At 38.2% G+C, this 19,006-nt stretch overlaps 1 protein-coding gene across 1 annotated transcript in view; it reads left to right on the forward strand.

Annotated features, from left to right (window-relative positions):
* The first annotated feature begins 11,119 nt into the window (after positions 1 to 11,119).
* Positions 11,120 to 19,006, forward strand: part of LOC109103662 (cytoplasmic dynein 2 heavy chain 1-like) — an 82,854-nt gene continuing 74,967 nt past the window's right edge. Inside the window, 5 exon segments of the mRNA XM_042771731.1 lie at positions 11,120 to 11,281; positions 11,386 to 11,561; positions 12,553 to 12,598; positions 14,147 to 14,247; positions 14,943 to 15,095. Coding sequence (XP_042627665.1) covers positions 11,135 to 11,281; positions 11,386 to 11,561; positions 12,553 to 12,598; positions 14,147 to 14,247; positions 14,943 to 15,095 — 623 coding nt within the window. The 5' untranslated portion in view covers positions 11,120 to 11,134.

The raw sequence follows: 19,006 nt of genomic DNA on the forward strand, positions 1-19,006 counted from the left end.
GTGAATATATGGTAAAATGTAATTTATTGCTGTGATCAAATCTGAATTTTCAGCATCATTACTCTAGTCTTCGAGTCTCAAGGCACCGCAGCAAAACTGGCTGCCCACTGCTCCAGGTGTGTGTGTGTGTGTGTGTGTGTGTGTGCGTGTGTTCACGACTCACTGGTCTGTGTGTGCACTTGGATGAGTTAAATGCAGAGCACAAATTAAGTATGAGACACCATACTTGGCTACACATCACTTTCACATCACTTTTTTTTCCCACTATGTCTGTGTGTGCAAAGTTCGTGGTAATGATGATGTGTGAAGGTGTGCATGTGAGGGTTAAATTCCTCAGTGTCTCAAGGTCTGGTGTGAATGTCCTGTTTAATGTAAGCAGTGGAAGAACACTGCAGACGATGCCAGTGTGAACAATGAAGGAAGCGAGATGTGCTGGGGCGGGGAGGAGAGCGATGATACACAGTGAATTTAGCCTGTGTGTGAGTTTATTTAAACATTAAGCTCTGAAACACACGCAGCTCTGATCTCAGTCAGATGATCTTACACTCAAACACACACACCAGCATCCATCTCTTACACACACATCGTGTGTAGCCACAGCTGAAGAATCAGGACACCTTCATCCTGGTTTGATTGAGATCAGGTATGTTTTTTTTCTGCAGTAACTGGGACATGTCGACAGATAAAAAAGCTACTCAGGGAAAACAGACGTTTAGTGGAACTTTATGAGGGAGTTTTGTGTTGGCATTTACAGTCTGTTACAGAAATATGGAAACAAACTGTAAACGCATTACTATACAAGGAAATAACAGGCACACTGTTCTCTGCTCTTCCCCTTTGGATTCACAACAACTTTTTGCTGTCCATTACCACAGACTGCTGTGTATGAAGAGAAGTGAATTACATTTGCATTGAAGGAGCAGTTCACTCAAAAATAAACATTTGCTGAAAGTGTCCTCACCCTCAGGTCATCCAAGATCAGGATGAGTTTGTTTCTTCATCAGATTTGGAGAAATATAGCATTGCATCAGTGTCTCAGCAATGGATGCTCTGAAGTGAATGGGTGCCGTCAGAATGAGAGTCCAAACAGCTGATAAAAACTGACAATGAAATATTTCTAATTATCGTTAAAGTTTTGTTAAGTTGTTTATCTAATATATATTTTATAGCCAGTTAAATGAAAACAAGCTTTACTTGAAACTCTCAGGCTAAGATCAGTATGATCAGTACATATGGTGAATATTGGCATCCAAACTGCCATTTAATGCAACAGCGCCACCTGCTGCTACTTTAATGAGTCTCTGTTCAGTCAGTTTACATTGTCTGGATTCACCATTTCAGTTTTTTTATGTATTTTCCATCAGATTAGACTTGCCTATCAATTTTTTGCATGCATTTTGGTGAGTTGAATACATATTCATAAGCCTCCCTTTGTAATTCTAAAGGTTTTTTTAAAAAAAACAAAACAAAAAAAAAAACAACATATTAGGTCATTGTTTTCTAACAAAAAAAGTACCAGAAACTACTGTGGTAAAGCCATCTTTTGACATGATGCAATGGCAATTCCATTTATTTTTTTGTTGGACATGTACAGTACCACTTTAGAACCAGTGTATTCCTAGAAGTATAATGTTGCTGGTAATAATTCAGTAGATTAAAATATGAGGCCATTACAGTAAATTTTCTTAAGCTATTTTGTCTTGACAATTATTATCTGCATGTTCTCTCATTATTAGCGGTGAGTCTTATTCCTGGAAACACATTTATAAAGTGGGTTGAGGTTGTTAGTTGACTGTCGCTAAGCTGTGGTTGTGTAGTGTGTGTGTGTGTTTTGGAGTGTGTTCAGAACCCCTGTGGCCACTAATTAGGAGGAACTGTAACATATCACCACGGCTGACATTTCTCCCATCTCTCTCTCTCTACCACAGTAAAAACTCCCAGCCTGTCTGCCAACTCCTCCGCCGTGCTTGTCCGGATCCGTGGAATGTGTGGTGTTGAAAGTGTCTGTGTGTGTGTGTGTGTGTGTGTGTGTTTTCCCTGGTGGGGTGATTGTGCTTTAGTTTACGTCCATTTGGCTCTTTCCTGGAGTTTTAATTCCTGTGCGCTCAGACTGGAGGTTTTGAGTCCTGCAGCTGTGCAGAAACACACACACACACACACACACACACACACACACACACACACACACTGTTTAACATCCTCGCATTATTAGGGAGGGCTCGTCTGAGGTCAAATAAGACTGTTATACTGGGAATTACTGGCACTCAACACACACACACACACACACACACACACACACACACACAGAGTTTCCAGCGTGCTGCAGCTGTTCCTTGGGTTTGTGTGTCTCTGAGGTATTTTCCCATATTACAATAAGCCCATTAATGCAGCTTTTCCCCTCCATCTCTGTCTCTCTCTCTCTCCTTCACTGCTGTCTCACTCTCTCATCAGTGCTGTTTTTATTCTCCTCCTCTCTCTGACTGTAAAGTGTTACAGGACTGTCAGACTCTGGAGCGCTCGAGTCTCATGGGTGTTTGAAGGGTTGTGATGTCGGGATTGAGACCCTCACAACATGTTTAAGCAGAATTAGTGTGCTTTTCTGCTACAGAGAGTCTGCTGTGATTGACACGCAAACTGTTTCACAGAAACCATATTAGTATTAACATTAAAATATATTATATTTAAAAATGATCAGAGGCTTCTGAAAATTGTTGAACAGATATTTAGACTGTGACACACATAGATAGATAGATAGATAGATAGATAGATAGATAGATAGATAGATAGATAGATAAAATTATATTACAAGTGAATTTATTAAAGAAACTTCAGCCTCTAACACTTTTTCTCTTTTATAAAAAAATTGATCCTTTTAACAGTTGCGTTCTCTGTTATTTTTCTATTCTATCTACTTGGTTTCTTTTTTATTTATTATAAGGGGGGGGAGCTTGCTACGTGTACTATGTTAGACTGAGATTTGTCACAGCACTAACATATTTTTGCTCTTTTGTCCTCCTCATCTGCTGAATGATTAAATCTCAATGTAATCCAAACGCATTGAATCTACGTTCTTTTACATTCGTACGCGCTTGGCATTCACGACGCCCCTTACGTCACGACGTGGCCGTAGTTGCCACAGCAACCGCTCCAGCTTCACCGCTAGTGCGCCACAACATTCCCTCAAGCGGCTGCTGCACATCCACCCGACAGATCTGATATCGGATTTGACATCGACGATGCGTTTAAAATCCCACGCAAAGCGCCTTCTTCACTAGATCGACTGCGTTCCGTGTAACAGAAGCGCTTATTTTATTTCGCAGGAGTAAATTCCCTTCGTGTGAGACGGAGAGATGTTGGTTAGCTTAGCCTAGCGCGCTAATCCTTCAGCAGAACTGATCAAACTGTTGATTCCAATACGCCGTAAGACAATCTTTTCTCTTTATTTAAGGTTCAAATTTACATATTATTTTCCACATTATTGTTGCTCCTCTATGCCCTGCCTTCCTGAAGCAACAACGTAAGCTGTACGTTACTAATCTTTGGTCCAGATGTCATGTTTCGTCTGTAAATTTATTAAACAGATAAAAATGGTTTTAAATGCACAAATAAATCTCTAAACTGGACCTTTTTAATTAATAAAACTGAAAACTAGAAATTAAACAGCTTGCATAAAACAGTGATGCTTAATTTTAAGTCCCAGTGAGCTTTTGCATTGTGTGTTAAATTGTAAAATAAATAAAATCCAAATTAAATTGGATTTAAAAATCACAGGCTTGTAATCGATATTAAACAGTCTGGCAGTCTCTCAGACCTGTGCAGTGAAAAGTATCATCTGATCTGTTTTAATGCAATCATAAACAGCAGTTTTGTTATGTTTATTTATCGTTTATGGATGCTGACTGTATGATTTCTAAAGTCGCTGCTTTGTATCTCTTGTTTTTCCTCTGTCGGGATTTCTGTAGCTGATGCATGTGATATTTAAACAGGTGAAAGATGCCCGGGACAGATGACCCTCGTAAGCTGTTCATCCTGACCACGGCGGGAAACTACTTCAGTCTGGACACACAGGCGTCTCTGTCCACCTGCCGTCCGCTCGATAACTTCTTAGATGATAGCAACGAATTCCTGCTCAGCGTCAGCAGAAACACAGATGAGCTGCGCTTCTCAAACAAGGTGCTGTGAGCTACATACAGCTGGGATATATATAACCAAGCCACGCGAAATGAAAAAATAGTTTAAAAAAAAAGTGTCTGCTAAATGACTTGATGGAAATGCTTTCTTTCAAAAAATTCTCCATTTGTCAGTGTGCATGAACCAATAGTATTATTATGATATATTGAATTGGCTTTTATTTTCATATTTATATGAGTATTTTTATTTTTATACCCCTCGCGGCGAGCGGACGAGCGCTAGGAGCAGTCCCACATACCGCCCGGGTTCCCCCCCCCCCTCTTTTTGTCCCCCCCCCCCAAGGCTACGACGAGCGTGTGCACACGGAAAGCCCTTTTTCCAGAATTGGGTCTCCCCCCCCCATACAGAGAGATGCAGTGAGCACTTGTATTTTCTTTGACAGCATTAGGATTTTTATAGTTGCTTTCACACACAAGATTTAATATACACATGCCTTGTCTTTCTGAACTGTTACCGTTATATAAGACAGAGACCTAACCGACTGTGTTTAATAGGATATTCCCACAAAACGCGCTTGGATGTCATTATGTATTTATATCCATGCACAAAAAAGCGGAAGAGGAGCTGTCAGTTAGTATTCCGCGTCAGTGTGGTGACTGTGTGCGTGCCGCGCTCAGATGTGGTGCCGATTGTGAAAACTTCTCACCCGTCTTTTATGTCACCTTGTGCCTTTGGCAGCCTATATCGAGTCCTGATCAGTAGTTTGAGCGAGAATGCATGCCGTTGGCGGTTAATGCTAGAGGACATTATGTGAAAAGTAGACAGTGCCAAATAAGCTGCTATTATATACAGATATCGAATTTCCGGGCCATCGATTGCCGTAGTCAGACATCATATCGATGTAGATCCATATTGATGAATCGTTCACCCTACATTATATAATAGTAACTATTATATTTTATTTAGTTTAAGTTTTAGTAATTTTTATGGGCTTTGTCATTTTAGACTTGTTTTTTTTATATTTTTATTAAGCTTCACTGTAGAGGTTAATTGTGTTTTATATCTACCTGCACTGTAGAGGAGTAAATCTCTTATCGCGCGTACAGTCTGCACGTTTCTTGGTTTTTATGTTGAATGACGTCGTTTAGTATTTACTACCTGATGTGATAATATTAATAAACGATTATAATAGGCACACCTACATCAAAGATCATTGGTTCACACTGCTTTCACAAGAAAGAATGATTTTCAAGCAATTAGATATATGCACAATATATATCAATAGACAGGATTACTTATTAGCAATATCTATCTAACAGTATTTTATACATGGTGATTTTTGCATCGATGTGAAAAAATATGCATAAAACGGGTAAATTAAAACTGTTTTTAATGCACGCTTCAGTGAGCACTTTTGAGTGAGGATAAAAATAACTCTTTATTTAATTAACACTATGAACTGATTAACTGGCATAAATTAAAAAGATTCGTTGGAATCAAATTAATCAAATAACTAATTCAGGGATTAATTTTCATGTAGAGTGTTTGCTACCGAACCCACAATATTCAGGAAACGTCAAATAAAAGTGCATTAAAATCACTACAGTATTTCATGATAATTAGCAAATTTTAGTTATTGCAATATTGAAATAATATTCATTAAAAAGCAGATGTTTCAGTGTATCACTCAGCGCTGCAAACGTTCTCAGAAAATGCTGGATTGTGGCTCATGTTGTCTCTGTGTAGCTGCGAGAGCATGGACCGGCGACGGCAGGGTATCGCTGTTCTTCAAACCTATCCGTTGGGTGAGCGGAGGAAAACCTGCACCGATCGTCCTGGTTCCTCCATGTGGGAGTCTACCCCTCAGAACCCTGTACCAGGCCGTGAGACAGTGTCTTACGGGCCACGTTCTGCTGCAGTCAGCACAGACACACAGGACGCGTTTCACATGGTGTAATTGCTCTTGGGTTTGATAATCGGTGTTTTTTTTTTTTTTTCGTGGGTGTATTCTGCAGGATGGATAAATGGAGTCAGTCGTTAGACTCAAAGCTTCAGTCTCTGATCCGCGGATCTTGAGGAGTCGGGTCTGGGCTCTGTGTCTTTAGACGACTCACACACACAAAGGATTCCTGTGGGAAGGCAGGTCATTCAGAGGCAGGAGTTTGGGGGAGTGTAGTTCTCATTCAAAACCTTTGCTTTTCCCAGCTGGTACTCCTGGTGCATTTATACTCTCCCGCGTGTGGTTATGGTGTGTGCAGGTATCATGACCCCTATGGATGAGTTCAGCTTCTGGGCTGAGGTCGGTCGCATCGGACAGAATAGCAGGAGAGAGAGGACAGAGCAGGCCACACTTCTCTGAAATCTTCACCACCATCGAGACGGTGCACACATGCACTTTTAGCATGATTGTGATCCAGTCCAACAAGTGAGTGGTTCAAAGTTAATCCATTTGTATAGTATCGCATGGGGCCAGTGTTATTAGGAAGTGTGCTGGGATACTATTATAGTTTTTTATTTAAATATTTTTTTTATTGGATCTTTTCAGTTTGTCATTTTTCATTTTTAGTTGTAGAGTTTAGTAATTTTTGTTGTGCTTTTTCAAATGTTTTGTTATATTTCTATTTAGCTAAAGTTCATAGTTTTTAGTTAACAGTATGTAATTGTAGTGTAATTTAATCATTTTTATTGTGAGACTTTTGTTTTTAATATTCCTATTCTGCTTTAATCTAGATTAATTTAAATTTCTCGTGCTTTTAGTACGTCGGCCGAACAACTTGTTAACATTTTTAATTTTAAGTTATTACGTAATTATGTTGCGGTTTTTGTCATTTTTATTTAGTTTGTAGGTTTTCCGTTTAGTTTGTAATTCATTTTTTGTTTGGTTTTGTGATTATAGTATTTCCAAATTAGTGTATTTCAGTTATGTTAAAATGGTAGCAGTTTTAAGTTTTTTGTAATGTGCTTTTTCATTTTTATTAATTTTGTTAACATAATTGTATTGGCTTCAATTTATATTTTTTATTTTTAGTTTTAGTACTTCTGAGTGTTTTTAACTTAAACCAACTTTTATTTCAGTTAATTTTAATTTTATTAAAAATGTTCTAAAGTTGCTTTGTTGAGTAATTATGATATGGCCTTTTTGTCATTCTTCTTGACTTCAAATAATTCTGTTTGAGCTTTATTTTTTTAATTAATGAGTGCAATTTAAATTTTGGCTAATTATAATTACTTCCGACTGCAACCGGTATTTTTTGTTTCAACTTAGTTTGCCAAAGCAACATTTCTAGATCCAATGTGTAAATGGTTTTTTTAAGTTTAAGTTTTGTCGAGGCTAATGTATTTATATTTGCTTTAATTCCAGTTTATTCACAATTACTTTTAACATAGTGTGGGGTTTCTATGTTATTTTCACATCTGCAACACAGGTGCCTATGAACTGGCTGTTTACATCAACTCCTGAATCAGTTCTGATCCGTCTAAGCTGTTTTTATGGGGAAAACATTTAACTGTGCATGGTGTGTTTGTTTCCAGGACTACAGCAATCTGGACAGTTTCAGTCTGAAGTGGAGCTACTTCAGACCTGATTGAGAGCACCCGTGAGACAGTAGATGACGTGTGGAAACAGAATGAACACGCCCCTACCCCGAGACTGCATCGCGATGATCCGACCTCATGGATGTCATAGGGTGCGACAGATCAGACATGGCTTGCTAAGTGATAATGATGCTCGACTCAATAATATATTTAATGAAATACTCGCGTGTCCTGGATTTGATGTATTTGCATTTTACAGGCGGGCGCTCTCGGCAGGTTTGTACAGAGGAAGCTGGAGCACCCTGCACTTGTGGGATGATCCATATTTCACAGTCAGGGACCGGGGCTTAAAGGGGCGTGGCTGCCTGGGAACAGTGGGTGGCGGTCCGTGAACACCTGACTTGGTCAGGCGTGGAAACGCTAATCGCTCTCATCCGTGGAGCCGGAGAGAGAGAAGCACCTGCCCACAAGGGCTGCAGAGCCTCGCCAAGCGAGTGGAGGAGGTCATGCAGACGCCTGTCAATCATCTCAGGCAGTTTAATTCTGGTGCATTACCTCATGACCTGTGTGTGTGTTTCAGGTGGTGCAGGTGGCGATCTGTGTGTGAGAAACTGCAAGCGCGTTGTTATCCGGAGGGAAGCTGCAGGTTCACCCGCGGCGGTGTGTATCAGCCCTTTCACAGGGGCTCAACCCCATACACTACAACCCCACATATACTGGAGGTGCACAGAACGCAGCATACAAGATCTTCACTGTTAGAGTGAATATTCTGATATATCACTCAGCTACTGTCACTGTGTATGTGTGTTCAGCCCTTATGGAGAGCTGCAGCGGTCTCCAGTTTGATCGATCCTATCGGGCTCCAGCAGCAGAACAGGAAGCAGCTGGAAAGTACAAGAAGACCTTCATAATTGATGCACAGGACAGTCCACAGCAGGTAAGCACAATCCGCACTAGTCTTGTGTATCCAGATGTTTGGCTTTGTGTCCAAATCACAGCTTATTCTAGCTACTCTAGTCAGGAAGAGACCTGATTTTTAACAAAAATAGACAACAACAAATACAGACAAAAACATGGATATACAACACCATTCAGAAGATTTGGGGATCAGTATGATTTTGTTTTTTTAAAGAGAAACTAATACTTTTATCATATCAAAAAATGCTTTTAAATTGATCAAAAGAGACAGTAACGCATCTTTTACTTTTGTATATTTAAGAAAAACTGTTCCTTTGAAATTTCTGTTCATCTCAGAATTCTTGGAAAAAAATAAAAAGGTTTTAGCTGCTTCCCACAAAAGTGATAGAAGCAGCACAACTTTTTTTCAACATTTTATAATAAGTCAGAAATGTTTCTTTGTTGCAGCAAATCAGCATAATAGAATGATTTCTGAAGATTCATATGCACTCTGAAGACTGGAGTAATGATGCCGTATATATCGGCCGATATTTTGGCATTTTTTAAATATCGGCATCGGGCTTTATAAGTTTTTCTGCTTGGTCGAATGTGTTTGAGGCAGGACTTTTATTTTGACGGCGATGAGAAACGGCAGCGCTTGAGCAACTACAGTGCTCACACATACCTCTTGTTTGACTGTCGTGTAACAGTTCTGTCGCATACGGATAGAAGTCTGATGTAATAATCAGCATAGAACGGTTAAAATGAAAGGGAATTAATGTATACAGTAAGAGGTATTTAAAACGAAGGCTTTTATACTGTAGTCCTACGTAATGGGGCCCCCCCACCAGACGTTATAACGCTTTCTTGTTTGCAGTCAGCATTCACAGTAAATACGCATTTATATAATTTTAAAAACAAAACCTTGAAATGACTAACTCTTAAGGGAACTGCGTGTGATTTCACTATGCTGTGCTTTTATGCATTTGCCCACTTACTTATTCATATGTAATTTTTCTCGGTTGCGCTTAAATTTAGTGTTACCTGACTATCATGTATACAAAATATGATGTCCAGTGCACACAAACTTCCAGATACTGAGGGCCCTGTGCTTTACGCGTTTAAACTCCTAACTTATATTTTATTAACAGAGTAGTTTATTTGTGAAAAATCCGTCATCTAATGTATAGAAGTAGTTTATTTACACATTTCGTTTTAATCCATTGTAAATAATGATTTTAAATTTCTTAAAATTAATATAAAAAAATATCGGTCGACACACCTGGTTTATTTATATTGTAATAATATTAGAGATACACCAATATGACAGTATTTTACGGTATTTTTGATCAACTACATGGGGAGTATAAGAACGACTCTTTCAAAAACATAAATCTGCTGACCCTGTTATCTTGTAGACCAGGGTAGTGCTATTAATAACTGCACAAAAAATTCAGTGTTTTCCCAAGCAGACGTGTAAACCCCGTGCAATCTGCTCATGATATGCATAATCTTCCAGTTCGATTTAAGCATGCCACTTGGCAAAGCTCTTCGGTTTTTAACGTCAGTCTTGGCTTGATGTTTGGTGGCTGAGAGCAAGATTCGACGAACTGCTGTTGATTGTATTGTGTTTCAGCGCGCAGGTGTTTCAGAAGAAAAAAGAAGCGTGATCAAACGACCCCACAATCAGCAAAGAACGCAGCCCCCGAGAGAGAAAACGCCCTGACGCGACCTGTGGAATACAACAAGGGTCAGATTCCGAGAAAAAGAAAAAAAACACTGAGTGAGTACAGCACCACATTCACTGAAGCCAAACCTCGCAAACAGTCTGAGTTTACCTGAAAAAGGTATTGTCCCCGTGCACCAGAAGGCCTAGAATGCCTAAAAATGCTGTCTAGGTAGGCCCAACCCTTACTAGTTAGTACATATTTTACAAAGGACATGCCATCTTGTTATCTGAAACCCTATTTCTGAGTCCAATAATGTGAGCTCTGTGGATTATTAAAAATTATATAAAAATTTAGAAAATGACAATAATAATATACTATTACTAAGAAAAATTTATTTTGTGTAGAATTATTCGGCAGGAAATGCAGCGCAATTGTTTCACAGGATAAAAAAAGATCGTACAGTACAACATCACAAACAATATCAATGTTAATTAGTTCACTGGGTAAAAACAGAAACATAAGAACAAACACTGAAAACAGGATTCACATAAAGTCAATATCAATTAAATACTCATAAGCAAAATTTAAAAGATATTATGTATTGATACATCTGTGATTTAGCATCATATCGGTTTCATATTTCAGGCTGGTGCACTCTAATATGTGGTTCGATATGTCCTTTAAAGTATACAATTTCTGTTTAAGCTTATTTGATATTGTGGTCTTTGTTATTTAGTGTTTTATTTCACTAGTTGCAAGGAAGCTTTTCTGAGTTAAATATATAGTTTTGTATTTAGTTCATCTTTATTTAAATAAACGAAAATGCTATAGTTTTAGTTGATTTAATGACTGAGGCTGTAACTGTCGTCTCATAAGGAGAGAGAGACACTAGAGAGTGTTTCATGCTAGCAGTGTTGTGTGCAGGGCTGCGGGTGGATTTTGAGAGCCGCTGTCACGGTGCTCCAGGAGAGAAAACCGGCCCTCTAGCGGGACGAAACCTTCCAGAGGTCATCAACAATATTGTGTGGGTCAGACAGCTGCTGCTGAAGGTGCGGACACACAGACCATTTTCATCAACACATACTAATGTAGAGAAGCAGTTACTAGAGCATTGAAAGTGGTGAAGGACAGCAGCTGATGTATGTGTGTGCAGGTGGAGGACTCTCTGAAGATGGCAGACGCGTTGCTCTCCGATCTGAGTGGGTTTCGGCCGCTGCTCCGTTTCTGTGATGAGCTGCAGGAGCAGATGAGATCGTACGAGCAGGAGCAGTTTGAAGACTGGAGCAGAGACCTGCTGTCAGGACTGTCTGATCCCAAATCTGGAATCAGGTTAACACACACACACACACACACACACACACACACACACACACACACACAAAAACAACTATTATTGCAGCGGCATTCCATAGACTTCCATTGCTCTAAACGAAGTTAAACTCTCCGTATAACAGACCCCTGTTGGTATTTTCATATTTTATTAAAGTGTCATTTTGTGCACTTTTGCAACATTTTATTTATTTATGTCACACCTGACAATAAGTCAAAAATTGCATTGTTAAGAGAAAAAAACAAATAATCACATCATTGTTTAAGTCATGTTTTATTATTACAATTAGAAACTAAATGTTTACAAACATTATAAACACTATAAATATATATTTCCCCTTCATACTGCAAAATACTGGTTAAACATTGTTGTTACTTGAAATAAAATAAACATTAACTGAAAAAAAAAAAAAAATTATATATATAAATAAAATAAAAAATAATATATTCTCATTTTCATTTAGATGAATTACTAAAACCAAATAAACTAATAAATAAAAATGTATGCATACTATACAGACATAAAAAAAACTATTAAAAATTACAAAACACAACAAAATGACTAAAAATGTAACTAAAATTAAAGTAAAAACAGAACATATAAATATTAACAAAAACTATATCATATATCAATGCTAAATAAAATAACACGGATTCAGAGCAAAACAGTAATGAAAAATATACAGTAAATAGCACTCATTATAAACATTTATCATAAACGGCAAACCTAAACTACTACAGATTTGTGTGTTGCATGCTTGATGTTAACGGCATTGTAAGTTTCAGGTGATAGAAAATGTGACTCACATGCTGGGAAATACAATATATGTCTATATATGTCACAAAAACACGACATTATTATTTTCCCCCAAAAGTTCACTCGCTGTAATGAGTTGGTCAAAGTTTCATCATTAAGTTTTTACTCTGTTTGCCTTGACATTTTCAAAGCATGGCGTGAGCACCATCACAGATCTGTCCTGCATGTGTGTAGTTTGCAGGCCAGTAAATCGCAGATCATGGAGTGGATCACATGGATGGTAAACTGAATGGGATTCAGGTTACTGAGACGTCGGGTGAGTTACCCTGCGAGGTGCTCGGCGCCAGCTCTACGTCTGGGCTTCCCATCCCTGCTAAGACACATGGCAGGGGCCAAAAAACCGCCGACAGTTCTACAGACAGGGCCATCATCCTTAAACCGGTGTAGGCTGAACACACACAGACCACACAATGGTGCTTGAACACAGCCACAACACACAACGAGTGTAGAAGGACACAACATACAGCAGTGTGAACAACAAGTGACACACACCCCACACACACACAGATAGTTTGAACACACATACACACCACAGCAGTGTCCCACACACACCACACCCACACACACAACATTTGTGACACTCACACAGCAAAAACACACACACACACACACACACATCACACACACGCCACACACACACAGACAAGTGTGGGCTTCCACACAAACCACACACGACACACACACACAGTGTGATCACACACAGCCCTGACGACCACACAAATAGCATACACAGACACACACCACACTCAGTGGCACGTGAGCACCACACACACACACACACACTCACAGTGCTGATCACAGACACACACTCACAGCACCACACCACACAGCACACACCCAACACCACACTAGCACACACACGACACTCAGTGTGACACACACACACTCACAACAGACACACACACTGAGCCATGGGCACACTACCACACAACAGTGCTTGAGCCAGCTACACACGAACCAACACACACACACACACAAACACAATACACACACACACACACAGGCCACACACCCAGGCAGGTACACAGACACACAAGCACACAACACAGCACACCACAACACACAGAGGCCATCGACACTCCCATACACACAGCACACCACATGGCACCCCACACGCACCTGACTGGTGTGAACAGCACAGCATAGACACAACACACACACATCAACACGACGCACATACGACACAGTGTGAGCAAAACAACACAACACACACACACACAGCAGTGGCGATCACAGACACAGCAAACCCAGGGCACACACGCACACACACACACACACACACACACACACACACACACACACACTCAGACATATACATACACACACACTCATACATGCTTTCTCACACACACACATACACACACACACACACATGAAGAGAGTAACTAACTAAAAGTAGCAGCAGTATGCTTACTTCAACCAGACTACATTTTGGCATAGAAGCTTCTAAGCAGTCTTCTATTCTCTCTTTTCAGGTAGCATTAGGAAGTCAGATTCAGTTTTGTTAATCAGTTAATTCTGATCATCAGTGAAATGAACCACTGATTCATTGAGTCAAAACTCAATATAATTCACTCCAAATAAATACAGCTCTGATTTTTTCGTCAGTTATACAACCTGATAGTTATTAAAGTTGATAACTATTGCAGCTAGCTACCTTTTTATTAAAGCCTGACTGTAGTTTAACAACCACAGTTTTAAGTAGCTTCCCTTCAACATCGCATTGCATTAAAAGCAGTATTGTGAAGACGGTTTGTGAGTGTTTAAGTGTCAGGAGTGGGGCATTTCATACAACACCATCGATCAGCAGATGTCACCTCTCAGCGGACCTGACTGCGTCCGGCGCTGCTCTGCGCCTTTGAACCCACGGTCATCCACGAAGGGTAACTCTTTTGTTCTGGGCGGCTCGGTGAAAACTGAAGTATTTTAGCTGTATATTCCATACAGATACACTAACCATTCAAAACGTCTTCGGCGTCGGGTCATTTTAAATGTTTTTGATAAGCAAGTCTCTTCTGCTCACCATGACTGATTTATATAAACAAAATACAGTAAAAGACATGTAATATTGTGAAATTTTTGTTTGCAATATTCACATATAAATATTTATCTATGCCGAAGTGTCCTTTGAAACTGTAATTGATTTCGTGATGCACAGCTGAGTTTTCCAGCCCATCATTTTGCCCCAGTGTCTCAGGTGTCACATGATCGTCAGAAAATCAGCTCTATCTGAGATTGAGAAGAAACATGAAAGAATGACACTGTAGTTGTCAGGATTTCACGTAATGGAATAGAAAGTTCAAAAGAACAGCATTATTTGGAAAATAGAAATCTTTGTGACATTAGAAATGTCTACTTCTCTCCCATTTGATCAGTGCGTCATTGCTGAATAAAAGTAATTAGTTTCTTTTCAGATAATAAAAAAATCTTAAATGAATGCATTATAAAGTGTGTTCCAGGCAGTGGTTTGAATTGCCACAGTGTAATCAATTGGTCACACTTGGTCACATAAAAAAACGGTGCCATCATCTGGTGGTGTTGTTATGATAATTTGTTGTTTGCAGCAGAATACCAGCGCCTCACTCTGGTGCATCTAAGTCGGACATAAACTCCGGAGCACGTGGGAGAATCCTAAAGAGCTGGAGCAGCATCAGTAAAAGCTGCAGAGGCCGCCGAGAGACTCTCTTCACGGAGAACCGCAAGAAACTCAGGAAGTGGCAAGTACTACTGACTTCACTGACAAAGGTGATCTTTCCTTCTCCTCTCTTCCTCAGGGCCTTCATCCTGATACCTCATTGACTTGACTGCCTCGAGGGGTCAAGACACAAATTCAGATTAGCATGGTGTGTGTGTGTGTGGTGGTGTGTGTTTTATAGGTGGGGTGCAGTCTGATAGCGGACTAAAGCAGAGGTGGAAAGATGCTCTTCAGGATCTCAGGACTGGATTCGCCACACTAGAGTCTCAGGTGATCATGATTCTTCACATCTGCTCAGATACTGCCTTGCTGTCTGCACAGCGGCTCCGTTTCCAGTAAATGCTGCTCCACACAAACTCTTCTCTGTGCATCTGCTCTGAGTTTGGGGTCACTCTATAACGTGATGTTTGGGAACGCAAGAATCCTTGAAGCCAACCATCTTCCAAACCTCCCAAATGGGTTTTGACAACAAAAGAGAAGGACTTCCTATGCTTTTCAAAAATAAAAGTGTGAGGGTTTAATGTTTGATAATGAAGAAATTGAGACAGCCATAAATATTAGTATTGTAATTTTACAGTTGTATATTATTTGTCTTAACTGCTTAATTTATTTTTTTTTTACAATGATTTTTAAAACTATTTTATTTAATAATAATAATAATAGTAATAATAATACACACACATAATAATAATAACACACACACATAATAATAATAATAATTAACATAATGCAACTCAATTTAAAATAAAAAAACTAATATGCACAATTTGGCCAAAAATGTTGTGATATTACATCAGTATTACAGTATAAAAAATATTATCACAAATACTAAGTGATTTTTATTTGTAGTGATAGTACTAAAATGAAATAAAATTACTGGTAAAATAGAGAACCACAGTATGCACATTTGGCCAGAAATGTTCAGATATTATATCAGTATTACTGCAATAAAATAATAGTAATGATGATAATAATAATAATAACACACACAATTATTATTTGTAATAGTAGAAGTTAGTAGTAGTATTAACTAAAAATAAATAAAATGAAAATCACTGTGTAAATAAAAAAATCAAGCTATGTGCAGTTTCAATAAATATGTTGTGATATTATACCAGTTAACAGATACAAAATGTTGATGATAATATAATCATCATCATCAGTCATCATCACTAGTAAGTAGTAGTACTAGCACTACACAGCAATAAATAAATAAAATAATAAAAAAATCCACTCTTAAAAATAAAAGTAAAATGGTGTATGCACAATTGTAAAAAAAAAATTATGATATATATATATAATTTTTTTTTATAGTCATATTGATACATAACGCAACACTTTTTGCACAAATTGTGCAAACTACAAAGAACAGACAGCACCTTTTTTTTTTTTTTACATTTTAAATCACAGTTATGATTTTTTATCAGGCAAATTGCAAATATTCTTAATAAAGTGGAACCCCGTATGCCTTGTTAGGTGGGTACAGTTTTGTCCCCTGTGGTGTCTAACATTGCTGGGCTCACGCGGGCAGTTCACTAGGCTTTGAACAGCTGCGTTTCGTTGTGTAATGTGTGTGTGTGTGTGTGTGTTAAAAGATTTAATGCATTAGCTCAAATAATTCAGTAAAACAAATCGCCAAGCAGGGGAGAGAAGGAGGCTCATGCCAGCACTGGAACCATCAGCTGTATAAAGCTCCGGAGCATCAGTATCAGGTGTGGACTGGAGGCCTCTCAACAAGAACTCCGACTGGAGATTAACATCGACCATCCTCTTCAAGTTGAGAGCCCCACTCCTCTTGATGTGTTTTAAACAAGCAGTTCACTTCAAAAATCCACCCGGAGAAAACATTTAATATCTTTTGTTTCTTCCAGGCAGGGCGGCTGCAGTTCCTCGGCTCCTGGGCGCTCGAGGAGGTCAGAGCGGAATACTACCGCTGAAGATGAAAAGGTTCATCTGCATCCCTGAACCAGTGCTTAAGGGGGCGTGAGACGGCAGACGGGAGGGAGCCCATATTTTTCACCTGCATGATCGAACGCAACGCCTTGCAGCGGCTTTCCTGCACCTCATCTTCAGGCAAATCCGGAACACCTCTTCAGTCGACTCTGCCACACACCTGCTGGACAAGCTTAAGGTACTGCACACTGTGTTCCTGGACCTAGTGAGCTGCCTGACTACCGAAATGTCATAGGATCAGGTTTGAGAAGGTTTTTCTGCTTCTTATAGGAAGCACACCTTGGATCTGCCTCTTTTTAAGATGCCTGCCTTTGACTAAAAAACAACATCATGCATACACACTACTACTGCCTCAGAAGTTTTTAGTCAGAAAGATTTTTGTTTTTAAAAAGAAATTATTGCTTGATTCAGCCCAAAGGACAAAATTAAATTACTCAAAAGTATCCGTGAAGGACACCCTATAAATCTTAATTCTATTTTTGTAAAAATAAAAGCTGTTTTTTTTTAGTCCTTCTATTCATCAAAGAACTCTGAAATTCACAAAAAATAAGTGAAATATGAGTGCTAAAATCAGCATATTAGGAAATGATTTCTGGAAGATCATGTGACACTGAGGACTGGAGTAATGATGCTGAAAATTCAGCTGGGCGCATCACAGAAATAAATTATTTTTTTAAAAGTATATACAAATAGAAAACAGTTATTTTTAAATTAAATTTTAATAGTGTACAAAGCCTGTCCATTATTTACTGCATTTTTGATCAAAATAATGCAACCCAAGTGTAAAGACTTCTTTAACCCAACATTATAGCTTTGGTTCATTCTATGGCATCTCAGTATACTGTGTGTGTGGATGCGCAGGTGTGTGGTATATACAGTACAGACCAAAAGTTTGGAAACATTACTATTGTTTAATGTTTTGAAAAAAAGAAGTTTCTTCTGCCCTCATCAAGCCTGCATTGTGATGTGATTCACAAAAATAACAGAAAAAAACCGTAATTATTGGGATCTATTATTACAATTTAAAATAATGGTTTTTTAAATGTATTATACTTTTAAATTATCATTTATTTCTGTGATGCAAGCTGAATTTTTAGGATCATTAACACATGATCCTTTAGAAATCATTCTAATATGATGATTCATTAGCGCAAAGTTGGAAACAGTTCTGCTGCTTAATATTTTTCAGAACATGTGATACTTTTTAGGATACTTTGATGAATAAAAGTAAAAAAAAAAAATAAAGAAGCTATATGTTTTAAAAATATAACATATTTGTAATAACAATATACACACTACTGGTCAGTAATTTAGCGGGGTCAGTAATTTTTTTTTCTTTCTTTTTTTTAAATAAAATCAATACTTTTATTCAGCAGGGAGTTTGCGTTAAATTCAAATGATAACGTTGATAGTAAGGAACATATATTATGAGACTATATATTATTAGAATTTTTGTTTATTTTTGAATAAATGCAGTTCTTTTTAACCTTTATTCATCAAATATATTAGACAGCAGAACTGTTTCCAACACTCATAATAAATCAGAATATTAGAATGATTTCTAAATGATCATGTGATAGACTGGATGTTACATGTGACACTGAAGGCTGGAGTAATGATGCTGAAAATTCAGCTTTTGCATCACAGGAATAATTTTTTTTTTTTAAAAGTATATTTCAATAGAAAACTATTATTTAAGTTGTAATAATATTTCACAATATTACTGTGTTTTTTTCTGTATTTTTTGATCAAATAAATGCAGGCTTGATGAGCAGAAGAGACTTCTTTCAAAAACATTAAAAATAGTAATGTTTCCAAACTTTTGGTCTGTACTGTATATCAATTTTTAAATTCTGGAATTATACTGTATAATGCTTCAAAGTGTACGAAGTACGAAAGGCAAGAGCAGAATTACATTATATAGTAATTAATTTTATAGATATATATATATTAACACAGACCCACACACACGTACACATG

Source organism: Cyprinus carpio, chromosome A15 (genome assembly GCF_018340385.1).
Source record: "Cyprinus carpio isolate SPL01 chromosome A15, ASM1834038v1, whole genome shotgun sequence".
Taxonomy (NCBI): Eukaryota; Metazoa; Chordata; class Actinopteri; order Cypriniformes; family Cyprinidae; genus Cyprinus; species Cyprinus carpio.